This window comes from Primulina tabacum, chromosome 12 (genome assembly GCF_025594145.1).
Source record: "Primulina tabacum isolate GXHZ01 chromosome 12, ASM2559414v2, whole genome shotgun sequence".
Lineage (NCBI taxonomy): Eukaryota > Viridiplantae > Streptophyta > Magnoliopsida > Lamiales > Gesneriaceae > Primulina > Primulina tabacum.
In genome coordinates this window covers 6,133,938-6,154,927 of record NC_134561.1, presented here as the reverse complement: position 1 = coordinate 6,154,927, position 20,990 = coordinate 6,133,938, and the positions used below count along the sequence as shown (strand labels likewise).

The 20,990-nt window shown below is 40.4% G+C and overlaps 2 protein-coding genes across 2 annotated transcripts; one reads left to right on the top strand and one right to left on the bottom strand.

The window, feature by feature from the left end:
* Window positions 1-6,426: 6,426 nt before the first annotated feature.
* Window positions 6,427-10,143, bottom strand: LOC142520176 (uncharacterized). The gene is made up of 8 exons (XM_075623176.1): window positions 10,011-10,143; window positions 8,997-9,863; window positions 8,662-8,801; window positions 8,481-8,492; window positions 8,119-8,235; window positions 7,679-7,944; window positions 6,878-7,114; window positions 6,427-6,601 (listed from the first exon to the last, which is right to left on the bottom strand). The coding sequence occupies exons 1-8, from the start codon at window positions 10,141-10,143 to the stop codon at window positions 6,427-6,429; spliced, it is 1,947 nt and encodes a 648-aa protein (XP_075479291.1).
* A 9,941-nt stretch (window positions 10,144-20,084) lies between these two features.
* LOC142520175 (uncharacterized) lies at window positions 20,085-20,633 on the top strand. The gene has a single exon (XM_075623175.1). The coding sequence runs from the start codon at window positions 20,085-20,087 to the stop codon at window positions 20,631-20,633; it is 549 nt and encodes a 182-aa protein (XP_075479290.1).
* Window positions 20,634-20,990: the final 357 nt, after the last annotated feature.

Here is a 20,990-nt window from a genome sequence, read left to right as displayed (position 1 = left end):
TTGATCATGTCAGGTCCAGTCTCAGGAACTTCAGAGATATCATCCCAATAAAGAGGGGATCGACATTTCTTTCCGTACAACGCTTCAAAAGGAGCCATCTCAATACTCGTCTGGTAGCTATTGTTGTACGAAAACTCGCAAAGAGGCAATGCATCTTGCCAATTAGTGCTAAAGTTAAGCACTACAGCTCTCAGCATATCTTCCAATGTCTGGATCATACGCTCTGACTGTTCGTCAGTCTGTGGATGATATGCGGTACTCAGATGTAACTTCGTACCTAGATCTTGCTGCAAACTCTGCCAAAAGTGCGAAGTAAACCGAGGATCACGGTCTGAGACAATCGACTTCGGCACTCCGTGCAATCTGACCACCTCACGCACATAAATATCGGCCATCTGGTCATATCGGTAGGTCATTTTGTATGGAATAAAACATGCAGATTTGGTCAGTCGATCAATCACGACCCAAATCGCATCATAACCTCGGGAGGATCTTGGCAACTATGTCACAAAATCCATGGAAATGTGATCGCATTTCCATTCAGGAATCGACAAACTCTGTAACAGTCCTCCTGGTTTCTTTCTTTCAGCCTTCACCTGTTGGCAATTCAGACACTTGGCTACAAATTCAGTAACATCAGATTACATTTTTTTCCACCAATACTGTGTCCTCAAATCATTATCATTTTCCTGCCACCAGGATGAATGCTAAAACGACTGTTGTGCGCTTCTGTCAGTATTTGCTGTCTTAACTCCGAAACATTCGGCACAACAAGACGATTATTCACATACAAAATACCATTTTGAACCTGATATTCTGATCGATGTCCAGCTCTGACCATAGCAATCGAATTTTGTACGTTCTGATCACCTTTCTGTGCCTCTTTGATTTTCAATATCAATGTCGGTTCAGCTCGAATCGCACATAATCTCAGAGGCTGACGATCTGTTTCAAAAGCTAATCCAGACAAACAGCAGTCTTCAATCAAATTCGAAACACCCATAGTCGATAAGGATAGAGAACATACCTTTTGACTTAGTGCATCAACTGCTGCATTGGACTTTCCTGGATAGTATTTAATCTCACAATCAAAGTCCTTCAATAAATCCAGCCATCTTCGCTGTCTCATATTCAACTCTGATTGTGAAAAAAAATACTTCATGCTCTTGTGATTAGAATATATCTCAAATTTCTCACCGTACAGATAATGTCGCCATATCTTTAATGCAAAGACGATGGCTGCCAATTCAAGATCATGAATTGGATAACGAGATACATGGGGTTTCAGCTGTCTCGAGGCATAAGCAATCACATGCCCCCGCTGCATCAAAACACAACCCAATCCACGGTGAGATGCATCACAATAAACAACAAAATCACCAGTACCTGACGGGATAGTCAACACCGGAGCACTGGTCAACCTCTTCTTCAGCTCTACAAAGCTGGACTCACACTCCTCAGACCAAACAAATGGAGCATTCTTCTGAGTCAACTGTGTAATCGGTTTGGCAATACTGGAAAAATCTTTAATTAATCGACGATAATATCCTGCCAAACCCATAAAACTACGAATCTCGGGCACTGATGTTGGTCTCGACCAAGAAATCACGGCTTCAACCTTACTGGGATCAACTGATATCCCGTCTCCGGATATAATATGTCCCAGAAATACTACCTGTCTCAACCAAAACTCGCATTTCGACAGTTTAACTTTTCAGCCCTCAGAATTCGTAACACAGTTCTTAAGTGCTCTGCATGCTCAATCATATTCTTTGAATAAATCAATATATCGTCAATGAATATGATTACAAAATCATCCAGATATCTTTGGAAAACACGGTTCTCATCAATCCCATGAATACAGCTGGTGCATTCATCAAACCAAACGGCATGACAATAAACTCATAGTGTCCATACCTGGTTCTGAATGCAGTCTTTGAGATATCAGAATCCCTGACTCTCAGTTGATGGTATCCAGATCTCAGATCGATCTTAGAATACACCGAAGAACCCTGCAACTGATCAAATAAATCATCAATACGAGGCAATGGATATTTATTCTTTATCTTTGCCTTATTCAGTTGCCGGTAGTCAATACAAAGTCTCATAGAACCGTCTTTTTTTCTCACGAACAGTACTGGAGCACCCCAAGGAGAAACACTCGGTCTGATATATCCCTTGGTCAGTATATCCTCCAGCTGTTCTTTCAATTCTCTCAATTCGATCGGTGCCATCCTGTACGGAGCCCTCAAAATCGGAATTGTTCCTGGCATCAACTCAATGCTGAAGTCTATCTCTCGAATCGGAGGCAATTTAGGAATCTCATCTGGAAAGACATCGGCAAACTCACACACCACTGGCAAGTCCGCCAATGATGGGCTCGACTTCAGTAAATCAACTGAATATACCAGGAATCCATCCGCTCCTTTCTGCAATAATCGAGTCATATTTATTGCAAATATCAAAGGAATTCTAGCTCGAGAACCCTTACCGTAAAATTTCCACTCCTCAGCCATCTCAGGTCTGAATCTCACTATCTTGTGGAAACAATCAACTGTAGCTCGGTACTTGGTCAACATATCGATACCGATAATACAATCAAAATCAGATAAACCAAGCACAATACAGTCTAACTCAATCGTATGCCCATCGTACTGCAGTATACAAGATTTCACAGTCTTCACCGATATCAAACATGTCCCTAACGGGGAAGAGACAGACACTACCGCAGACAATGACTCAATAGGTAATGCATGACTCAATGCAAACCTCTGAGATATAAATGTATGTGATGTACCAGTATCTATCAATACATATGCAGGATAACTAGAAATAAAACAGTTACCTGCAACTACATCGTCAGGTGCATCCTGTGCCGGCTCCTCGGTCAATGCAAACACTCGGGCCTGCTGTCTCGGAGGCTGGTTTACTGTCTGGCTTCCTCCCGGCCTCTGCTGTGACTGAGTAGGCGGTGCTGGTTGAAAAGAATGAACAGCAGATGGTCGTCTCTCTGTCTGAACCACTGATCCAGATGACTCTGCTGCTTGGGATCCCTGGGCACTTCTCTGTGGACACACTCGAGAAAAGTGTCCCTGTTGTTTGCAGATACGGCAGCTGCCAAATACTCCTCGGCACTGCTCAGTGGGATGCTTCCCTCCACAAGTATTGCAAATAGGTCCAGTATAGCTCTGGCTCTGTCGAGGACTTCCAGAGCTAGAAGAACTGCTTTCGGATTTCTTGAACTGCTTCCCTCTAGCCTTCGAGAAATCCTTCTTCTTGCTACTGCTGCTGCCACCTTCAAATCGAGGAGGTGGTTGTTGTGATCCCGGTGCTGGAAGCACAAACGAAGCTTCTCTCTGTCTCATCAGACCAGCTTCGGCTCCTTTGGCTCTGTTCAAGGCGTCGGTAAAGTTATTCGGTCTCCCAGTGTTTACCAACGTAAATATTTCCGGATTCAGGCCGTTAATAAATTGGTCAGCAACGGCCTCATCATGTTCAGCCACGTGTGGAGCAAACCGCAACAGTGAAGAGAACTTGGCCACATATTCCTCAATGTTTAGCTGGCCCTGTCTCAAGTTTGCAAACTCGGCTCCCTTGTCCTTCTTATAAGACACTGGAAAGAACCTCTGATAAAATTCAGTTCTAAATACATTCCAGGTAATGATCGTACCTCGGTGTTCCAATGCCCTCTTGGTTGTGATCCACCAGTTCTTAGCAACGTCGTGTAACTGGTGTCCTATCAATTTCACTCTCCTCTCATCCGTATATTCCAAGGATTCGAACATCATCTCAATATCATCCAGCCAACTCTCACACTCCACGGAATTCTCCGTACCCTTCAAAGTCGGTGGATGAAATGACTGAAACCTTTTCAGCAACGTCTCCATTGGAGTGGCTGTAACGTCCATTGGAGGATTGGAATTACTACCCTGTTCAGGTGCTCTTCTCGGAGGCATATCTGATAATTAAATGGATTAGTAACCCAAGTACAACAGATCAGTTTCAATCCTCTTCGGATCATCTTACAGCTGATACATTCCAGATAATACACAATACCATATAAAAATCAGATATTTCAGGTAAACATGTATTATAAAGCAGTAAATCATGCTAGCAATCAAAAGCAGGAAAGAAAACTCAATCTACCCCGCTCACTAGCTTCTATCTCATTCTAAAGGATCTATCGCTCTGATACCACCTGTTGTGGGGACCCGGACGCTAATCAATTCTTAATCGTCATCAGGATCAATTTACTAATCAAGTAATTAGGGTAATAAATTTTTTTCTTTTTAAAATGCGGAATGTAATGAAATCAAACTAATATACAACTCAGTATAAAATAAAGTACAAGTCCTGTACCATCTACAAAGCAGTAAAAACTAAGGTTCAACATCTAAATATCAAGTGTCACAACCCTATATACATCAAAGTCCGAAGTCTCCACTCTATCACGATCTCTCCTCATCTTCTGGACCCTGATCCTGTCCCACTTGTTGTCATGTACACATACAAACAAGACAACAGCCGGATAACTCCGGTGAGAATAAAATCCCAGTATAAATCAACGAACATGCAATCATATAAACAGTATAAAAACATGTAACAAATATCAGTAATATGTATCAAAATCAGAAACATAATCAATATCAAACTGTCGACAATGCTCGTGACTCCACGACTCAGACTAGACTCAATCCTAGTCTAGGGATCCCGGTTTCCAGATGTGGGTATTCCTATATCGACCAACAGTAATAGAAAAGACTCCAATTCTATCCACGTCGATATAACCAAACATCCAGTGTCCTGACCTAACCGTCATGGACTGTGGCCCTATCGCCAATATCCTATCTTGTGACATCGTGCAATGTGCCCGTGGCGATCCCGCCACTATCAGGCACATCTGTCCCAAGATTTCTATACTATCTTGTGACATCGTGCAATGTACCCGTGGCGATCCCACCACTATCAGGCACTTCTGTCACAAGATTACTCGTCTAATACCTGCTATCTATAATTCAAGAGAACAAGTACATCAATCGAATCAATGCAAATATCAATGCAATAAAGTAAAGTATGTGATTTAGGGAAACTCAAGTCTAAACCGACTCAAGTCGATCTCCCAATACCACTATCTCGGTCTGACGCAATCTCAGTTCTGAACTCAAGACTATCTCTGTAAATCTGAAACGACATGTCGAGAATCATAATATCAATATTCTATTCTCAATTCAACACTGAATCTGATTAATCTGGATTTAATCCAATTCACGAGAGAACGACACAATCTCAGTATCCCCGTCAATACCAAATCACCAGACATCAATTACAAATCATATTTCATATCCGATATAATCTGTAATTCAATCATAATCCAAATCTGTCCGATTTCAAATTAATATAATCAGAAAATCATAACAATTCCATCATCAGTCCGTTTCTTAATCTGACTTCGATTCTATGATGTCTGCTATGTCAAGAGCACTATATATGAATCCCATTAAATTCTGACAATATCATAATTTCAAGACATGTCAAAACTTAATAAAAGTTACGTCCAGTTGAAGCTCTCGTCGATAGAAACACGGTACTGAAATCGGATTGAAAATCAGACGGACAGATCGAAATATAAAGGCGTAAGGATTTCTGAATGATTTCTCGATCCCTTTCTTCGTTTCTGCTGGGAAAGTAAAGTGTATATGTATATATATATATATATCCCAATTGCATGTTAAGGCAACGCGTCTCTTTTTCTTGAATCTCGGTCGACGCTCGGGTGGTCATGAATTTCCGCCCGGGCGCTTGCTCGGCGCTCGGGCGGTTAAAACATACCGCCCGGGCGCAGGGTGTTCTGCCCTCATGATTAATCCTTGGCGCTCGGGCGGTCATAAACTACCGCCCGGGCGCCACATCTTCTGCCCGCAGCATACTTCTATTGAACACTGGCGCTCGGGCGGTCAAAACTACCACTCGGGCGCCAGACTCTCTGTCCACAAGTTGTGTAATTCATATGCTTGGCCAAATTTGGTCTCGTAATGGCCCGGCTATAATCACATTAGTTTATAATCAATAATCTCAGATTAATAGAATCAAAATCTTGGGCATTACAAAGCGCTTGGTTTAACGTCGTCAGCCCGACTGTCACTGCACTGTTTACTTTGGTTCGCTCAAATTGACAATGTCGATATTCCTTACTTCGGTCCCATAGTAGGGCTTAACTCGCTGTCCATTCACCTTGAAAGTTCTGCCATCACTGCACCTCAGCTCGATAGCTCCATGAGGATACACTGTTTCCACAACAAATGGCCCTGACCAACGTGACTTCAGCTTACCAGAAAACAACTTCAGACAAGAATTGAATAATAGTACTTGTAGTCCCGGTTTGAGCTCCCTTCGTAAAATGTTTTTGTCATGCCACTTCTTAGTCTGCTATTTGTAGATCTTGGCATTCTCATATGCGTCATTTCGTAATTCCTCCATTTCATTTAGCTGCAATTTTCTGACATCGCCAGATGCTTTCAAGTTAAATTTCAACTTCTTAACTGCCCAGAATGCTCGGTGCTCCAATTCCAGCGGCAAGTGGCATGCTTTCCCAAATACGAGCCTATAGGGAGACATCCCAACAGGTGTTTTAAATGCAGTTCGGTATGCCCATAGTGCATCATCCAACTTGAGTGCCCAATCCTTCCGGTTAATGTTGACTATCTTCTCCAATATCTGTTTAATTTCTCGGTTGGATATTTCAGCTTGTGTATTCGATTGAGGGTGATACGCTAGTGCCACTTTATGCTTCACAATGTATTTAGCCAAAAGTGAGTTGAAAATTTTATTGCAAAAATGTGTACCTTCGTCACTTATGATGGCCATAGGTGTCCCAAACCTGGTGAAGATGTTCTTATGCACGAATTTAGATACAACACGAGCATCATTAGTATTGGTGGCAATTGCTTCTACCCATTTCGAAACATAGTCCACAACTAATAAAATATAGGAATGACCAAAAGAGGGGGGAAAGGGTCCCATGAAATCTATGCCCCAAACGTCAAAAAGCTCCACTTCCAAAATATTCGTCAGTGGTAGTTCGTGATGCCTAGAGATGTTTCCCAACCTCTGGCATCTATCACATTATTTTACTAAGGTATAACTATCTTTAAACATACTAGGCCAATAGAAACCAGATTGCAATACCTTAGCTGCTGTTCGTGTTGCTCCAAAATGACCACCATAAGGTGACGAATGACATTGCTCCAGAATTTGTTGTGCTTCGACACTATCCACGCATCTCCTAATAACTTGGTCGGCGCATCTCTTATACACAAATGGATCATCCCACAAGAAGAACTTGACATCATGGAAAAACTTCTTTTTCTGATGATGGCTCAAATTTGGAGGAAGGGTACCACAAGACAAAAAATTTTCAATATCAGCAAACTAAGAAAGTACAGAGTTTACCTCGAAGAGTTGCTCATCCGGAAATGTTTCTTGTATATCACCCTATTCTTTCTTCTCCTCTAGTTCAACTCTCGACAAGTGGTCAGCCACTTGATTCTCACTTCCTTTCTTATCTTTGACCTCGAAGTCAAATTCTTGTAGTAGCAAAATCCACCTTATCAAGCGTGGTTTTGCATCCTTCTTGGCGAATATGTAGCGAATAGATGCATGGTCAGTAAAAACAACTAACTTCGTGTCGATCAAATAGGGCCTGAATTTGTCGAAATCAAACACTACTGCAAGCATCTCCTTCCCAGTCGTAGTGTAGTTTTGCTGTGCTGCATCTATTGTGCGGCTTGCGTAGTAAATTGCCTTAAACATCTTTTCCATTCTTTGGCCTAAGACAGCATCCACTGCATAATCACTTTCATCACACATCGGCTCAAAGGGCTCCTTCCAGTCCGGTACTATCATAATTGGTGCAGTCACTAAGGCCTTCTTGATCTTCTCAAATGCCTGCAAACATTCATCATCAAATATGAAAGTAGATTCTTTTTCAAGTAAATTACGCAAGGGTTTAGTGATCTTAGAAAAATCTTTAATAAATCTACGATAAAACCCTGCATGTCCTAGGAAGCTCCTTATTCCTTTGATGTTCTTTGGTTGGGGAAGTTTTTCGATTGCAACCACCTTGGCTCTATCTACCTCTAATCCCCTAGAAGACACTTTATGCCCAAGAACAATACCTTCTTGAACCATAAAGTGACATTTCTCCCAGTTAAGAACTAAGTTCTTTTCCTGGCATCTCTGCAAAATAAGGGATAAGTTATGTAAACAATGATCAAACGAAGAACAAAATACCGAAAAGTCATCCATGAAGACTTGCATTTTTTCCTCCACCATATCTGCAAATATGGCCATCATGCACCTCTGAAAAGTGGCAGGTGCATTGCATAGCCCAAAGGGCATTTTCATAAAAGCGAACGTGCCATAGGGACACGTGAAAGTAGTCTTCTCCTGATCTTCTGGCACTATAGCAATTTGGTTATAACCTGAATAACCATCTAAAAAACAGTAATGACAATAACCAGCAAGTCTATCAAGAATTTGATCAATAAAAGGCAGTTGAAAATGATCTTTACGTGTGGCATTGTTTAACTTACTATAATCAATACATACTCGCCAGCCAGTTACAGTACGAGTAGATATTAGTTCATCATTTTCATTTCTAACCACAGTTATTCCACCTTTTTTGGATACAACTTGCACAGGAGACACCCAACTACTGTCAGAAATAGCACAAATTAAACCAGCATTTAACAATTTCAATACCTCATTTTTCACAACGTCCTTCACGCTGGATTTAACCTCCTCTGATGATCCACATAAGGAGTATAAGACTCCTCCATCAAAATTTTATGCATGTATATAGTGGGAGTAATTCCCCTAATATCAGAAATTGACCATCCTAAAATCAGTTTTAAATTTCCTCAATACTCTCAATAATTTATCTTTTTCATTACAAGTGAGAGAGGAAGAGATGATTACCGGATATGTCGACTCTTCACCTAAAAATGCATAGAAAAGGTGGCTTGGCAGCTCCTTCAAATCAGGGAAAGGAGGTATTACCTTTGTTTTCTCATGTACCTCCGATTTTTCAAGCGGTGCATCTGTTTTTCTCTCTTTCTTTGATTCATCAAGAGCCACAAGTTGCTCTTTCACTTCCCAATCATCTTCATCAACAGTGCATGCAGCACCTATCAAACAGCTCTCCAAAGGGTCCCTAGTTCCTGCACAATCAAGAGACATACATGAGTTTATAGCATCGATGCTTTTACAAGTACTTACCTCATTTGAGCTCTTCATGACATGATAGATGTTAAAAATGACAGCTTCTCTACCAACTCTCAAGGTGAGTTCACCCTTATGCACATCTATCAATGCCCTTCCAGTCGCCAGGAAAGGTCTCCCAAAGATTAATGGGGTATCATGATCCTCCATATCTAAAATCACAAAATCAGCAGGAAAAATAAATTTATCCACTTTTACCAGTACATCTTCCACAATCCCACGTGGATATGTGAGACTTCTGTCTGCAAGCTGTAGTGTGATAGTGGTTGGTTTAGCCTCTCCTAGCTCCAATTCCCTGTAAATAGAAAATAGTATAAAATTAATACTTGCTCCCAAATCACATAAAGTTCTACTACATTTAGAACCACCAATAAAGCAAGTAATATCAAAACTCACTGGATCTTTTAATTTTTGTGGTAGCTTCTTTTGCAGAACGATGCTACACTCTTCAGTCAGCTTCACAGTATCTAACTCCTGCAGCTTCCTCTTCTTAGACATCACATCTTTAATAAAATTTGCATAATTCGGCATTTGCTCTAAAGCGTCAGCAAATGGTATGTTGACGTGTATCTTCTTAAAAATCTCTAAGAATTTTGCAAACTGATCATTCAAATTCTTCTTTTTGAACCTCTGGGGGTATGGAAGGGTCGGCTTAAATACTGGAGGTTGTTCAACTTCAACTTCGACCTTGGACTCCTCAGTTTTATTTTCTTTTCTATCCTAAAACTCACCCTCTTCAACAGTCTTCTTCTTGTCTATTTTCTCCGTGGACTTTTGCACCTCCAGTTCTTTTTCACTTCTCAAAGTGACTGCCTTGCACTGCTCTTTCGGATTAATTTCTGTGTTACTAGGAAATTGACCCATGTTCTAAACCCTCAAAGCGTTGGCCAACTGTCCAATTTGCATTTCCAAAGATTTCATCATCGCACTAATATTTCCCATGTGAGTCTCCATATTGTCAAGACAATACTCAGTCCTTGCCATCCTTTTTCCAGATTCAGCAACAAATGTTCCAACTAAATCCTCAAATGAAGGCTTTCCTTCCCCTTTTGATGTATTGAACCCCGGTGGAGGATTCAACACATTTTTATTATTCGCATATGAAAAGTTTTCATGATTTCTTAAACCAGGATGATAAGTGTTAGGGGGAGGGTTACCTCGATATCCTTCAAAGCCACCAAAGTTTCTGTTGTTGATGTACAATGCTTCTTCAGGAAGAGCTGGTTCTTCAGCAACAGACAATGGACTCTCAGTCTCTGATATGCTCACCTTATTCATAGCTGCAATTTGAATGGTCAATGCAGATACCTGAACAGTGAGTGACGTAATAGGATCCACAACATAAACTCCAGCTGTCCTCTTTACTCCCACCCTTACAGACGGCCACTAGTAGCTATTTATCGTCATCTGTTCAAGCAAGTCATAAGCTTGCTCGGGAGATTTAGCAAAGATCGTGCCACCAGCTGCTGCATCCATTGTTCCTCTTGTTTGCCCATTCAGACCGTTGTAGAATAATTCAATTTGCACTCAGTCTTCAAAACCATGGTTCAGGCACTTTCTCAACAATTCCTTGTATCTTTCCCATGCCTTGTACAATTGTTCAAAATCGGTCTGCCTGAAAGTGCTAATCTCAATCTTCAACTGTGCAGACTTTGCAGGGGGAAAGTATTTTGCTAGAATTTTTTTCGCCAACTCCTACCATGTCGTGATACTTCCCAAGGGAAGCGATTGAAGCCATCCTCTTGCTTGGTCCTTGAGAGAAAACGAAAACAAACGCAATCTAATAATATCATCAGGAACATTATTAATTTTTACCGTATCCGTTATCTCCAAGAAAGTCCTCAAATGAACGTGAGGATCAGCAGTAGCAGTTCCTGCAAATTGGTTCGGTTGGACCATATTTGTCAGTGCAGGCTTCAACTCAAAATTGTTGGCGTTTATAGTCCTTCGAGCAATGCCAGAATAATGTGCATTGATCAAAATTGTTTTGTCTGTCATTCTCTCTGTTTTCAGCCATTGCTTGGATCTCTTCTCCTTTTGCTTTTCTCAATCTTCTCGCAGTTCTTTCGATCTCCGGATAAAAAATAAGCAAGTCAGAGTTTTGCGATCTTAGCATGCATTGTCAAGCAGAAAAAAATGAAAAACTCAATCAATATAAAATAATAAAAAAAACTCTAAATTAAAATTTAGACTAATTGGTAACAATACTGATATAAATTCAAATTTTGACACTCCCCGACAACGGCGCCAAAAACTTGTTGCGTGTTTTCTTGATTGCTCGCAAGCGCACGACGTCAAGTTATAGTAAAATGTATTTTTGAGTACGAGTGTAGAACCCGTAAGTCAGTAGACGTATAAGCCGTGCATAATTCTAGATTTTTAAATTTAATTGACTTCATTGCATGATTATTTTAAATGCATTTATTTGAAGTTAATTATTTTATTATTTCAGTTCAGTAGGTTGATTTTTAGCATTTCAGTTATTTCAGTGAGGCCGGACCGGAGTTGGAGTTTTGAGATAGAATTTAAGATTCGAGAAATATTTCCAGAAGTTAATTTAGCTAGCAACCAAGTTCATTTAAGTTAGAAAGGGAGGTTTGAGGATTTAATTTAATTATTTGAGGTGATTAAGAAATGAACTCATTTAAGTTATTAAATTAAGGGGTTAGCTCACTAAAATTATTTAAATGGATTAGTAAGGCTTTCAAGGATTATTAGTTGACTAGATAACCAACATTTCCCCTTTATTTTATTATGCATTTTTCGGCCACCCTTAGTTGCTAGAAGATTCATTTTCGACCAATTCTTTGCATGTAATTAGTAGGATAATTCTAGGATTTTTGGGAGCACAATTTAATTAATTAATGGACATATCCTAGACTAGAAAACAAGCTAATATTCGGCCACCTCATCCCCAAGTAGACTTGATATCAAACAACAATTCAAATTTCAAAGGAGAGTGGACTTAGTCTTGATTCATTCCTTATATCTTGCACCCTTTCTCCTCACCTTCCTAACCATTTTTCCCCCTCTCTTTTCTTTCGAAATCTGAGTGAAATTTTAAGCTGAGAACCGTGGGAATCCAGTAGGAAAATAAGGGAGAGAAATCGAGAGCAAGAAAGGTAGACAAGAAGCGCTCCACCTCCTCCGTGCCGCGTCGTCGTCGTTTCGTTCGTTTTCTTTCGAAACGAAACCAGGCATGTCTAGATCTCTTTCAAACCTCAATCAAGTCATATTATTAATTATTTTTCAGTACATGATCAGATTTTATCATTTCAAAAACCGAAATTTTCAGCAAAACAAGAAAGAAAATTCTGCACAGATTTTTATCGACTTCCATGCTTCACGATTGGTATGTTTTGTTTCGATTTCAGGGATGGATCGTTCCAGGGGCTCGAGGCTTCTTATAGACATGTACTAGGACATGTTAGGGCCATGATAGATCGTGAGTTTCAGTTCCATACATGCTGGAACGAGCACATGACAGCAACCTCCCCATTAGTGCAGAATGTTGTTCGAAAAATTCAGTTTCTTGTCATGGAGGAAGGATCTGATCTTGGCTGCCCCAAGGGCCTATAGCCATGGTTGGATCACTTCCCTAGCATGTCTAAGACGTGACTAAGTTGCCCTTTTGGTGGCTTGGTCCATGGTTCATCGGTTTTTAATAAAAACGTCAAAACAGCCCCTATACCCCTTCGGCTTCTTCATTTGTTCAGCTTTTGGTTCGTTCTTTTGTTGCTTGGTATGGATCTTGGTTGGCCTATGGCCCTTAGCCACGGTTCATATCATGCTCCTAGATGTCTAGATCGTGCCATGGTCAATCAAATGGCCACTGGAATGACGCAAGACATCGATCATAGCATAAACACTACACACGCATTCAAGATGCTCTCGGTTGGACCCTTCGGTTGAGTTATGGTGTGATGCGGATTGTGGCTGGCCTAGGGCCCTTAGCCATGGTTCAAATCATTCCTTGGGATGTTCTCTGGTTGGTGGTTCACTCCCCTAATGGCCGATAGTCTCGAAACCAACGCAAGTCTTGTAGTTGCGCAGCTGCTGGAAATTACAGCAAGTTGCTGTGTCGGTTCAGAGGCTCGTTCGAGTTCTTGGTTGGCTTTTAGCCCATGGCCTTAGACTGGACAGTGCCTCATTGAGTTAGGAAGGTCATGTTTTTGACCGTTTGTCATTTGGATCATTTTTGAGGTCGTACGAGAATTTACGGTGCAATGTGCCAAATTGACTCTCGAAAGAGCATTTCGTGTTTTGGCCTCCATTCCACCTAGATTTCGACCCTATCATTTTAGGAACATTATTTTATGATTTTTCAGCGTATTTTAATCATGACTATACGTCGGTTCAGTGTCGGTTCAGGTTGGCTCGGAGTCATGATTAAATGCGAAGTCATTAGGCGTCATAGTCGCATCTTTTGAACGTAAATTGCATAGTTGGTCAAGCTTAAACTATTGCATAATTTTCATGGCACATTTAGGTTGCAGCGAGCCTGGGAACGATCCAATCCAATCCAGTTGGTAAAATTACGGGACATTTTCAATATGCCAGTTAATTATTTTACGTGCATTAAATAGAAAATGATTATTTTTGAGATTTATGCGATATGGCTTGTGGTTCATTCACTATGTGGGAGTGTTATTTTATACGGTCGCCAGTGACCGATCAGTTCAGTATGGTACCACCCGGTCGCCAGTGACCGGCCAGCTCAGTTCAGTTTCAGCCTCCCCGGTAGCCAGTTACCGATCAGTTCAGCTTAGTGCAGTGGCCACAGGCGTAAAACATAATCTCAACAGAAAATTTTACCAGATATTTCAGTACAGGCTCCAAGGAGCAAATATTTTTACAGTGATTTCCAGTTCAATTATGCACGTATTATAATTGCTCAGTACAGATTATTTTCAGTATGCCTCAGGACAGGATATGTTAACTCATGCATATTTTAATTCAGATTTTTTACTCGTTACCTGTGATATATGCATGCTGAGTCTTTAGGCTCACTAGACTTGATTGTTGTAGGTACTGATGAGGCCAGGGCCGAGGGCGGGGACCAGTGAGCCAGCTTAGGTCGGCAGTAGTGGCACCCGAGGACCTCAGAGCAGCAGTTGTTATTTTTTTTTTTCCGCAAACAATTTTATCAGTCGTTGGATATTTTTAAATCGTTGTTGTTGGCAAAACTTTAATTTTCTTCCGCTGCAATATTTTGAAATATTGAACTTGATTCACCAGTGATTTTATGAATGAGGCCATTTAAGTTCTTTTAAAAAGAAAATTTTAAATTTTCCGCAAATTTTCAAGAAAGGAGTTTTAGGCCCTTCACAACGAGTGTCGAATCCAACGAGGAGTGTGTATATAAACGTAAATCAGTGCTTGTAATTAAAATGGTCTCGACTTTATCTAGAAAAATCAACGGAAGTTTGGTTTGTTTAAATCAATTCAAATTCAAATAAATAAATAATCTAATCACCGAGTTGAGAAATAACAATGAGAGAAAATATCTAGAGAAATGATTTCACTAAATTTCTACGACTATTATTCACAGTTAAATTTATGTTCATGAATTCCAATTATTAAAAGGCCAAGAACACTTGATTATTATATTCCCCTTTTTCAAGTGACGAATAAACTGTATCATTCAAACCTCAATTCAAATATTCCTAATAAGAATCTAAGTTTAAATAATAAATGCAAACGATGTTCTTGTCTAAGCCTCGCTAAAGTTATATGCCTTCCGAACGATATAAATATTAAACGAACTGTCTCTAATGATCTATAATCCTAGTTCCTCTCCCGAGTTGTTGAATTAATCAGACAACGCACAATTTATGGCCAGTAAATTGCAGTGAAATAAACACAGAGAACACGATTAAACAAAAGTGGAATTCAATCGAATAAATCACTTTGTCAAACCATCGTTTTAACAAAGCTACGTCATTCTCTATATTAGAAAATAAGTTCATGACGGAATCTAAATAAAAACAACGCACGTACAAAGATTTAGACATCGAAACAATAGAAAATCAAGATGGAGGAATCAGATAACAAATTCGAAGTGGCGTCTCCGTCCCCAGATCCGTCGTTCTTCGTCTTTTTTATCGTTCTTCGCACTCTGGATCTTCGTCTCTTGTTCGTGCTTGCTCTCCTGTCAGATTTGTCTCAAAACGGCATCCCTTAACTCTGAACCCTTGTTTTCTTTTTATCCCCGGCGTCGGGCCGTGAGTTGAAGCCCATTTAATCGTGTTTCGCCGCCATTGGCGCCGCGGCGCTGCGTAAGTTGCGCTAGGCGCTCGTGCTTTGCTCCTGTAGGTGCCGCGACGCTTGTTGTTAGCGCCTAAGCGCTTGTTGTTCGGAAATTAGGCGCTGCGGCGCTTGTCCTTCACACAAATGAGTGCTGCGGCACTGCGGCACTCCGGCTCTCGTATATCGCAGTTTCACGCTCAAAAATACCTCTGATTGCTCAAAACCTTCAACTAGTTGTTTATCCCCTGCACGACATAAAAACAACAAAAACCAAGCATAATTCTGTTCGAAACCAACATAGATCATATGGATTAGCATATAAATTAAGTGCAATTCTTGCACTTATCAGTTATCCATTTTTCCAGATTCTTCGGAAAGCACAACAGTTTGAGTGGGACGAGAAGTGTGAATAGGCTTTCCAAGATCTTAACAGCCATCTGGCCGAGCTCCCTGTAAAGGCCCGAAACTCGTATTTGAAAATTTGCGGAATAATTTAAAATTTTCTCTTTAAATAAATAAATTGCCTCATTCATAAAATATACTGATAAATGATTCAATGTTTAAAGTAGCAGCGGAATAAATATTTGTTTCAAAGCAACAAATTAAAATAATTCATCGCGATAAAATGAGTTCGCATAAAATAATAAATAAACTGATAAATGAGATCCTCGGGTTCCTACTACTGCCGACCCAAGCTAGCTCACTGGTCCCCGCCCTCGGTCCCGACCTCATCAGTACCTACAACAATCAAGTCTAGTGAGTCTAAAGAATCAGCATGCATATATCGTAGATAACAAGTAAATATATCATAAAATTTCATGCCGTGTAAAGATATCATATCGTAAAGCATAACGTGAAAGTATCTTGTCATGAGTAATTATAAATACGTTCATAACTGAACTGAAAATCGTAAGTGAAATGTTTGCTCGATAGAGCCCTGTCATGAAATAGCATATAATAATTTTCTGTTGAGAATATGTTCTACGCAAGTGGCCCATAACATGAACTGAATCGTCTGATCAGACTAAACCACAGTATACTGGGCGGTAGAGATCATCACAGCCCTTGGACTGGATATCCGTACCAATACATGAACATGAACCGGTCAGTGACCACCGGATGAAGTAATAATCCCATGATAAGCTGCAATCCCATGAATGTGAGGTGACCACAAACAATATCGCATATATCTCAAAAATGAACATTTTATATTTTTATGCACGTAATATAATTAAATGTCTTGTTTTATTTTACCGAAGGGGTTGGATCGTTCCTAGGCTCGCTGCGACCTAATTCTAACATGAAAAATATGCAACTAAACTTAACTTGACTAACACTTCAAAATCGACCCAAAAACTAGACAATTACGCCCAACTAACTTAGTATTCAACCATGGCTTCGTACCAACCCGAACCAACATCGAACCATCGTTTAGCCATTGTTAAAATACTCTTAAAATACTAAAAAACATAACCATAGGGCTGTAATATACGAAAATTGCGCAATGGAGGCCAAAATCATGAAACGCTCTTTCGAGAGTCACTTTGGCACATTGCACCGTAAATCTTCGTATGACCTCTAAACTTAACCGAATCACAAACGGCCAAAAACATGACCTTCCTAACTCAATGAGGTACTGTCCAGTCCAATACCATAGGTTAAAAGCCAACCGAGAACTCAAACGAGCCTCTGAACCGAAGCACCAACCTGCTGTACAGAAAATTACAGCAGTAGCGCTTGCGCTTGCATGCGTTCTTTGCGAGGCTAATGGCCATTGGGGCTTGAACCACCAACCAGAGCCTCTTACCAACATCCTAAGGTGTGGCTTGAACCATGGCTAAGGGCCCTAGGCCAGCCACAATCCAAGCAACACCCGAACCATCACCACGCTTCCAACTGAGAACAAAACTGCACGCATGGGACGTCTCGTTTGTTCTTGCTGTCAAGGAAGGATCCAATGGTTATGAGGTTAACAATGGTCCATGCTAGACATGCTAAGGTGTCGTATGAGTCATGGCTAAGGACTATAAGCCAGCCACAACCCACTTGACACCCTAAAACCGAAGGACAACTCACGCAACCAAAACCAGAAAAATGAGACCGATGGGGACTGTTCTTGTTTATTTTTAAAACCGATGGGAACATGAACCAAGCCATGAAAGGGCATCTTGGTCACGTCCTAGACATGTCAAGGAAGGGTTCCAACCATGGTTACAGGCCCAAGAGCCAACCACGATTCGAACCTCCTTGTACAAACCGAAAACAAGAAATTTCGAGACACCAAATGACATGCTTGGAGAGTTGCTGTCAAACGTGATGCAAGGGGGGAAAGGGGGCTGAAACCAGTGAACATCTCCCTTCCTAACCCTCCCTAAATCATTTCTAAAAGCAGCCTTGAGCCCCTGGAAATCTAACCAACCCTGAAACAACAAAACAAGCCAAAACCGTGAGGTGCACAAGTGAAGAGCCAAAAATCTGTACATGCTTTCGAAAGTAATATTTTCTTGATTTCGGTTTTGCCATAAAATCATGATCATGTAATGTTTAAAAATGTTATTATAACTTGATTGAAGAGCAAAGAAAGATATAGACATGCCTTGGATTTGTTTGAAACGAAAACAAATCGATTACGACGACACGGCGCGGAGGAGACGGAGTTGCTTTGCTTTTCTACTTTTCTCTATTGATTTTCCTTGGACTCTCACGATTTATCTCTACTGAAATGCTCTGAAATTTTTGAAATTATGGAGAGGGAAAATGGCTAGGAGAAATGAAGGGAAGTCTACTAATTAAATGGGGATAGAATGGCAAGGTCAAATCTTTCTATCCTAGAGTTTGAGAGATAAGGGAATTGATTTGATTTGAGAGAGATACAATGAGGTGGTGACCGATTTCTTGCTTACAAATATGGGTAGAAATATTGCTTAATTAATAATTATTGAATTTAAATGGTTAGGAAGTTATCTCCCAAGAAAAGATAAGGAAATGAATTAAAGATGGAGGGTTGCCAAATATTTTAAATGCCATCCAAGGAGTGGCCGATTTCTACAAAAAAATGAAGGGAAAATATTACTTAAATCATTAATTATTGTTGATTAAAAATGAAGGGATTATCTACCAAGGATGGATAAGGAAAGAATCAAAGTTTGTGAGTTGCCAACTAAATTCAAATCTTCTACAAAGGGGTGACCGAAAATCTTATAAATTTGGGCGTAATTGTCTAGTTTTTGGGTCGATTTTGAAGTGTTAGTCAAGATAAGTTTAGTTGCATATTTTTCATGTTAGAATTAGGTCGCAGCGAGCCTGGGAACGATCCAACCTCTTCGGTAAAATAAAACAGGAAATTTAATTATATTACGTGCATAAAAATATAAAATGTTCATTTTCGAGATATATGCGATATTGTTTGTGGCCACCTCACGTTCATGGGATTGCAGCTTATCATGGGATTATTACTTCATCCGGTGGTCACTGACCGGTTCATGTTCATGTATTGGTACGGATATCCAGTCCAAGGGCTGTGATGATCTCTACCGCCCAGTATACTATGGTTTAGTCTGATCAGACAATTCAGTTCATGTTATGGGCCACTTGCGTAGAACATATTCTCAACAAAAAATTATTATATGCTATTTCATGAAAGGGCTCTATCGAGCAAACATTTCACTTACGATTTTCAGTTCAGTTATGCACGTATTTATAATTACTCATGACAAGATACTTTCAGGTTATGCTTTACGACACGATATCTTTACACGGCATGAAATTTTTATGATATATTTAATTGTTATCTACGATATATGCATGCTGAGTCTTTAGACTCACTAGACTTGATTGTTGTAGGTACTGATGAGGTCGGGACCGAGGGCGGGGACCAGTGAGCCATCTTGGGTCGGCAGTAGTAGGAACCCGAAGACCTCATTTACCAGTTTATTTATTATTTTATGCAAACTCATTTTTATCATGATGAATTATTTTAAGTTGTTGTTTTGAAACAGATATTTACTTCCGCTGCTATTTCCACATTTAAAATTTTTATTCCGCTGTTACATTAAACTTCAAAACTTTTATTTAGTTATTTTATGAATGAGGCATTTTATTTATATAAAGAGAAAATTTTAAATTTTTCCGCAAATTTTCAAGTACGAATTTCGGGCCTCTACACTCCCTGTCCTGGTAAAGCCAGAGCCCGGGGAAAAATTATTCATCTATCTTTCTACTGCAGAGTATGCTGTCAGTTCGGTATTGATAAATAATGAAGGCTCTGAGCAGAGGCATGTCTATTATGTTAGTCATGCTCTAAGAGGCCCCGTGCTACGATACAGCGAAGTAGAAAAGATAGCTCTGGCCTTGGTTATCACCGCCGGAAACTGCAAGCTTTTTTTCTTTCGCATCAAATTATTGTTCGTACTAATAGTCATCTCGGGAGGATTATGACTCATACGGAAGTATCCGGGCTGATGATCAAGTAGGCAGTGGAGTTAGGAGAATATGATATTGAGTATAAGCCCCGGGTTGCCATAAAAGCATAGGCCTTATCAGATTTTTTATCCGAGATGGTTCATCCCGAGGAAGAGGAAGTGTGGAGAGTTTTTGTGGATGGGGCATCTACCCTTGCTGGATGTGGAGTAGGGGTGGTAATAATATCTCCCTCGGGAGAAAAGATTAAGCTGGCCTTTAGAATTGACTCCCGGGTAACTAATAATGAGGCAGAGTATGAAGCTGTTCTTGCTGGTATCCGAGCTAACCGGGAGGTTAGAGCTTCCCGGATTATTTTGTACTCTGATTCACAGTTAATTACCCAGCAGATAAAAGGTGTTTATGAAGCTAAGGATGACAGGATGCTTAAATATCTCAAGCTCATAAAAGCCCAGTCAAAAAATTTTGTGGATTGGAGTAGTGAACAAATACACTGGGAAGAGGATGAGGAAGCAGACGCTTTGGCGAAGATGGCTGTTTCTCTATCAAAAGTTAGCACTCGAGAAATACTGCATGTGTCCCGGCTAATCCTCTCTAATGAAGAAGAAACATTGCCAATACCTGAGGATTCCTGGATGACACCCCTGATCAAATTCATTGCAAGAAATGAGATGCCTGAAGATTAATCCCGAGCTCAGAAGATCAAGAGACAAGCTCCTAGATTTGTTCTCTTAAATAAATTCTTATATAGGAGATCATTTCAGGGACATCTATTATAATGCTTACCCGCGGGGGAGGTGGATTATGTCCTACGGGAAATTCACGAAGGGTGTTGTGGCGAGCATTTAGGAGGAGTAGCATTGAACCGAAAAACAATGCTTGCCGGATTCTGGTGGCTTATTATTAACCAGGATTCTGCTCAAGTTGTTCGGGCTTGTGAAGGTTGTCAACATCATTCAAATTTCCAGCACAGCCCGGCTACTCCTATGAAGCATATCTGGGCTTTTTATCCCTTTGATCAATGGGGCATGGACTTCGTGGGT

Bases quoted from the DNA above. Each gene is read 5' to 3' on its own strand.
- LOC142520176 (XM_075623176.1), bottom strand. From the start codon at position 10,143: ATGGGTCAATTTCCTAGTAACACAGAAATTAATCCGAAAGAGCAGTGC. The intron at 8,802-8,996 runs GTGAAGAGTCGA...GTGGATCATCAG, and splicing joins CCTTTTCTATGCATTTTTAG to AGGAGGTTAAATCCAGCGTG. The intron at 7,945-8,118 runs GTGGTTGCAATC...GAATGTTTGCAG, and splicing joins TAGAGGTAGATAGAGCCAAG to GCATTTGAGAAGATCAAGAA.
- LOC142520175 (XM_075623175.1), top strand. From the start codon at position 20,085: ATGGTTCATCCCGAGGAAGAGGAAGTGTGGAGAGTTTTTGTGGATGGG.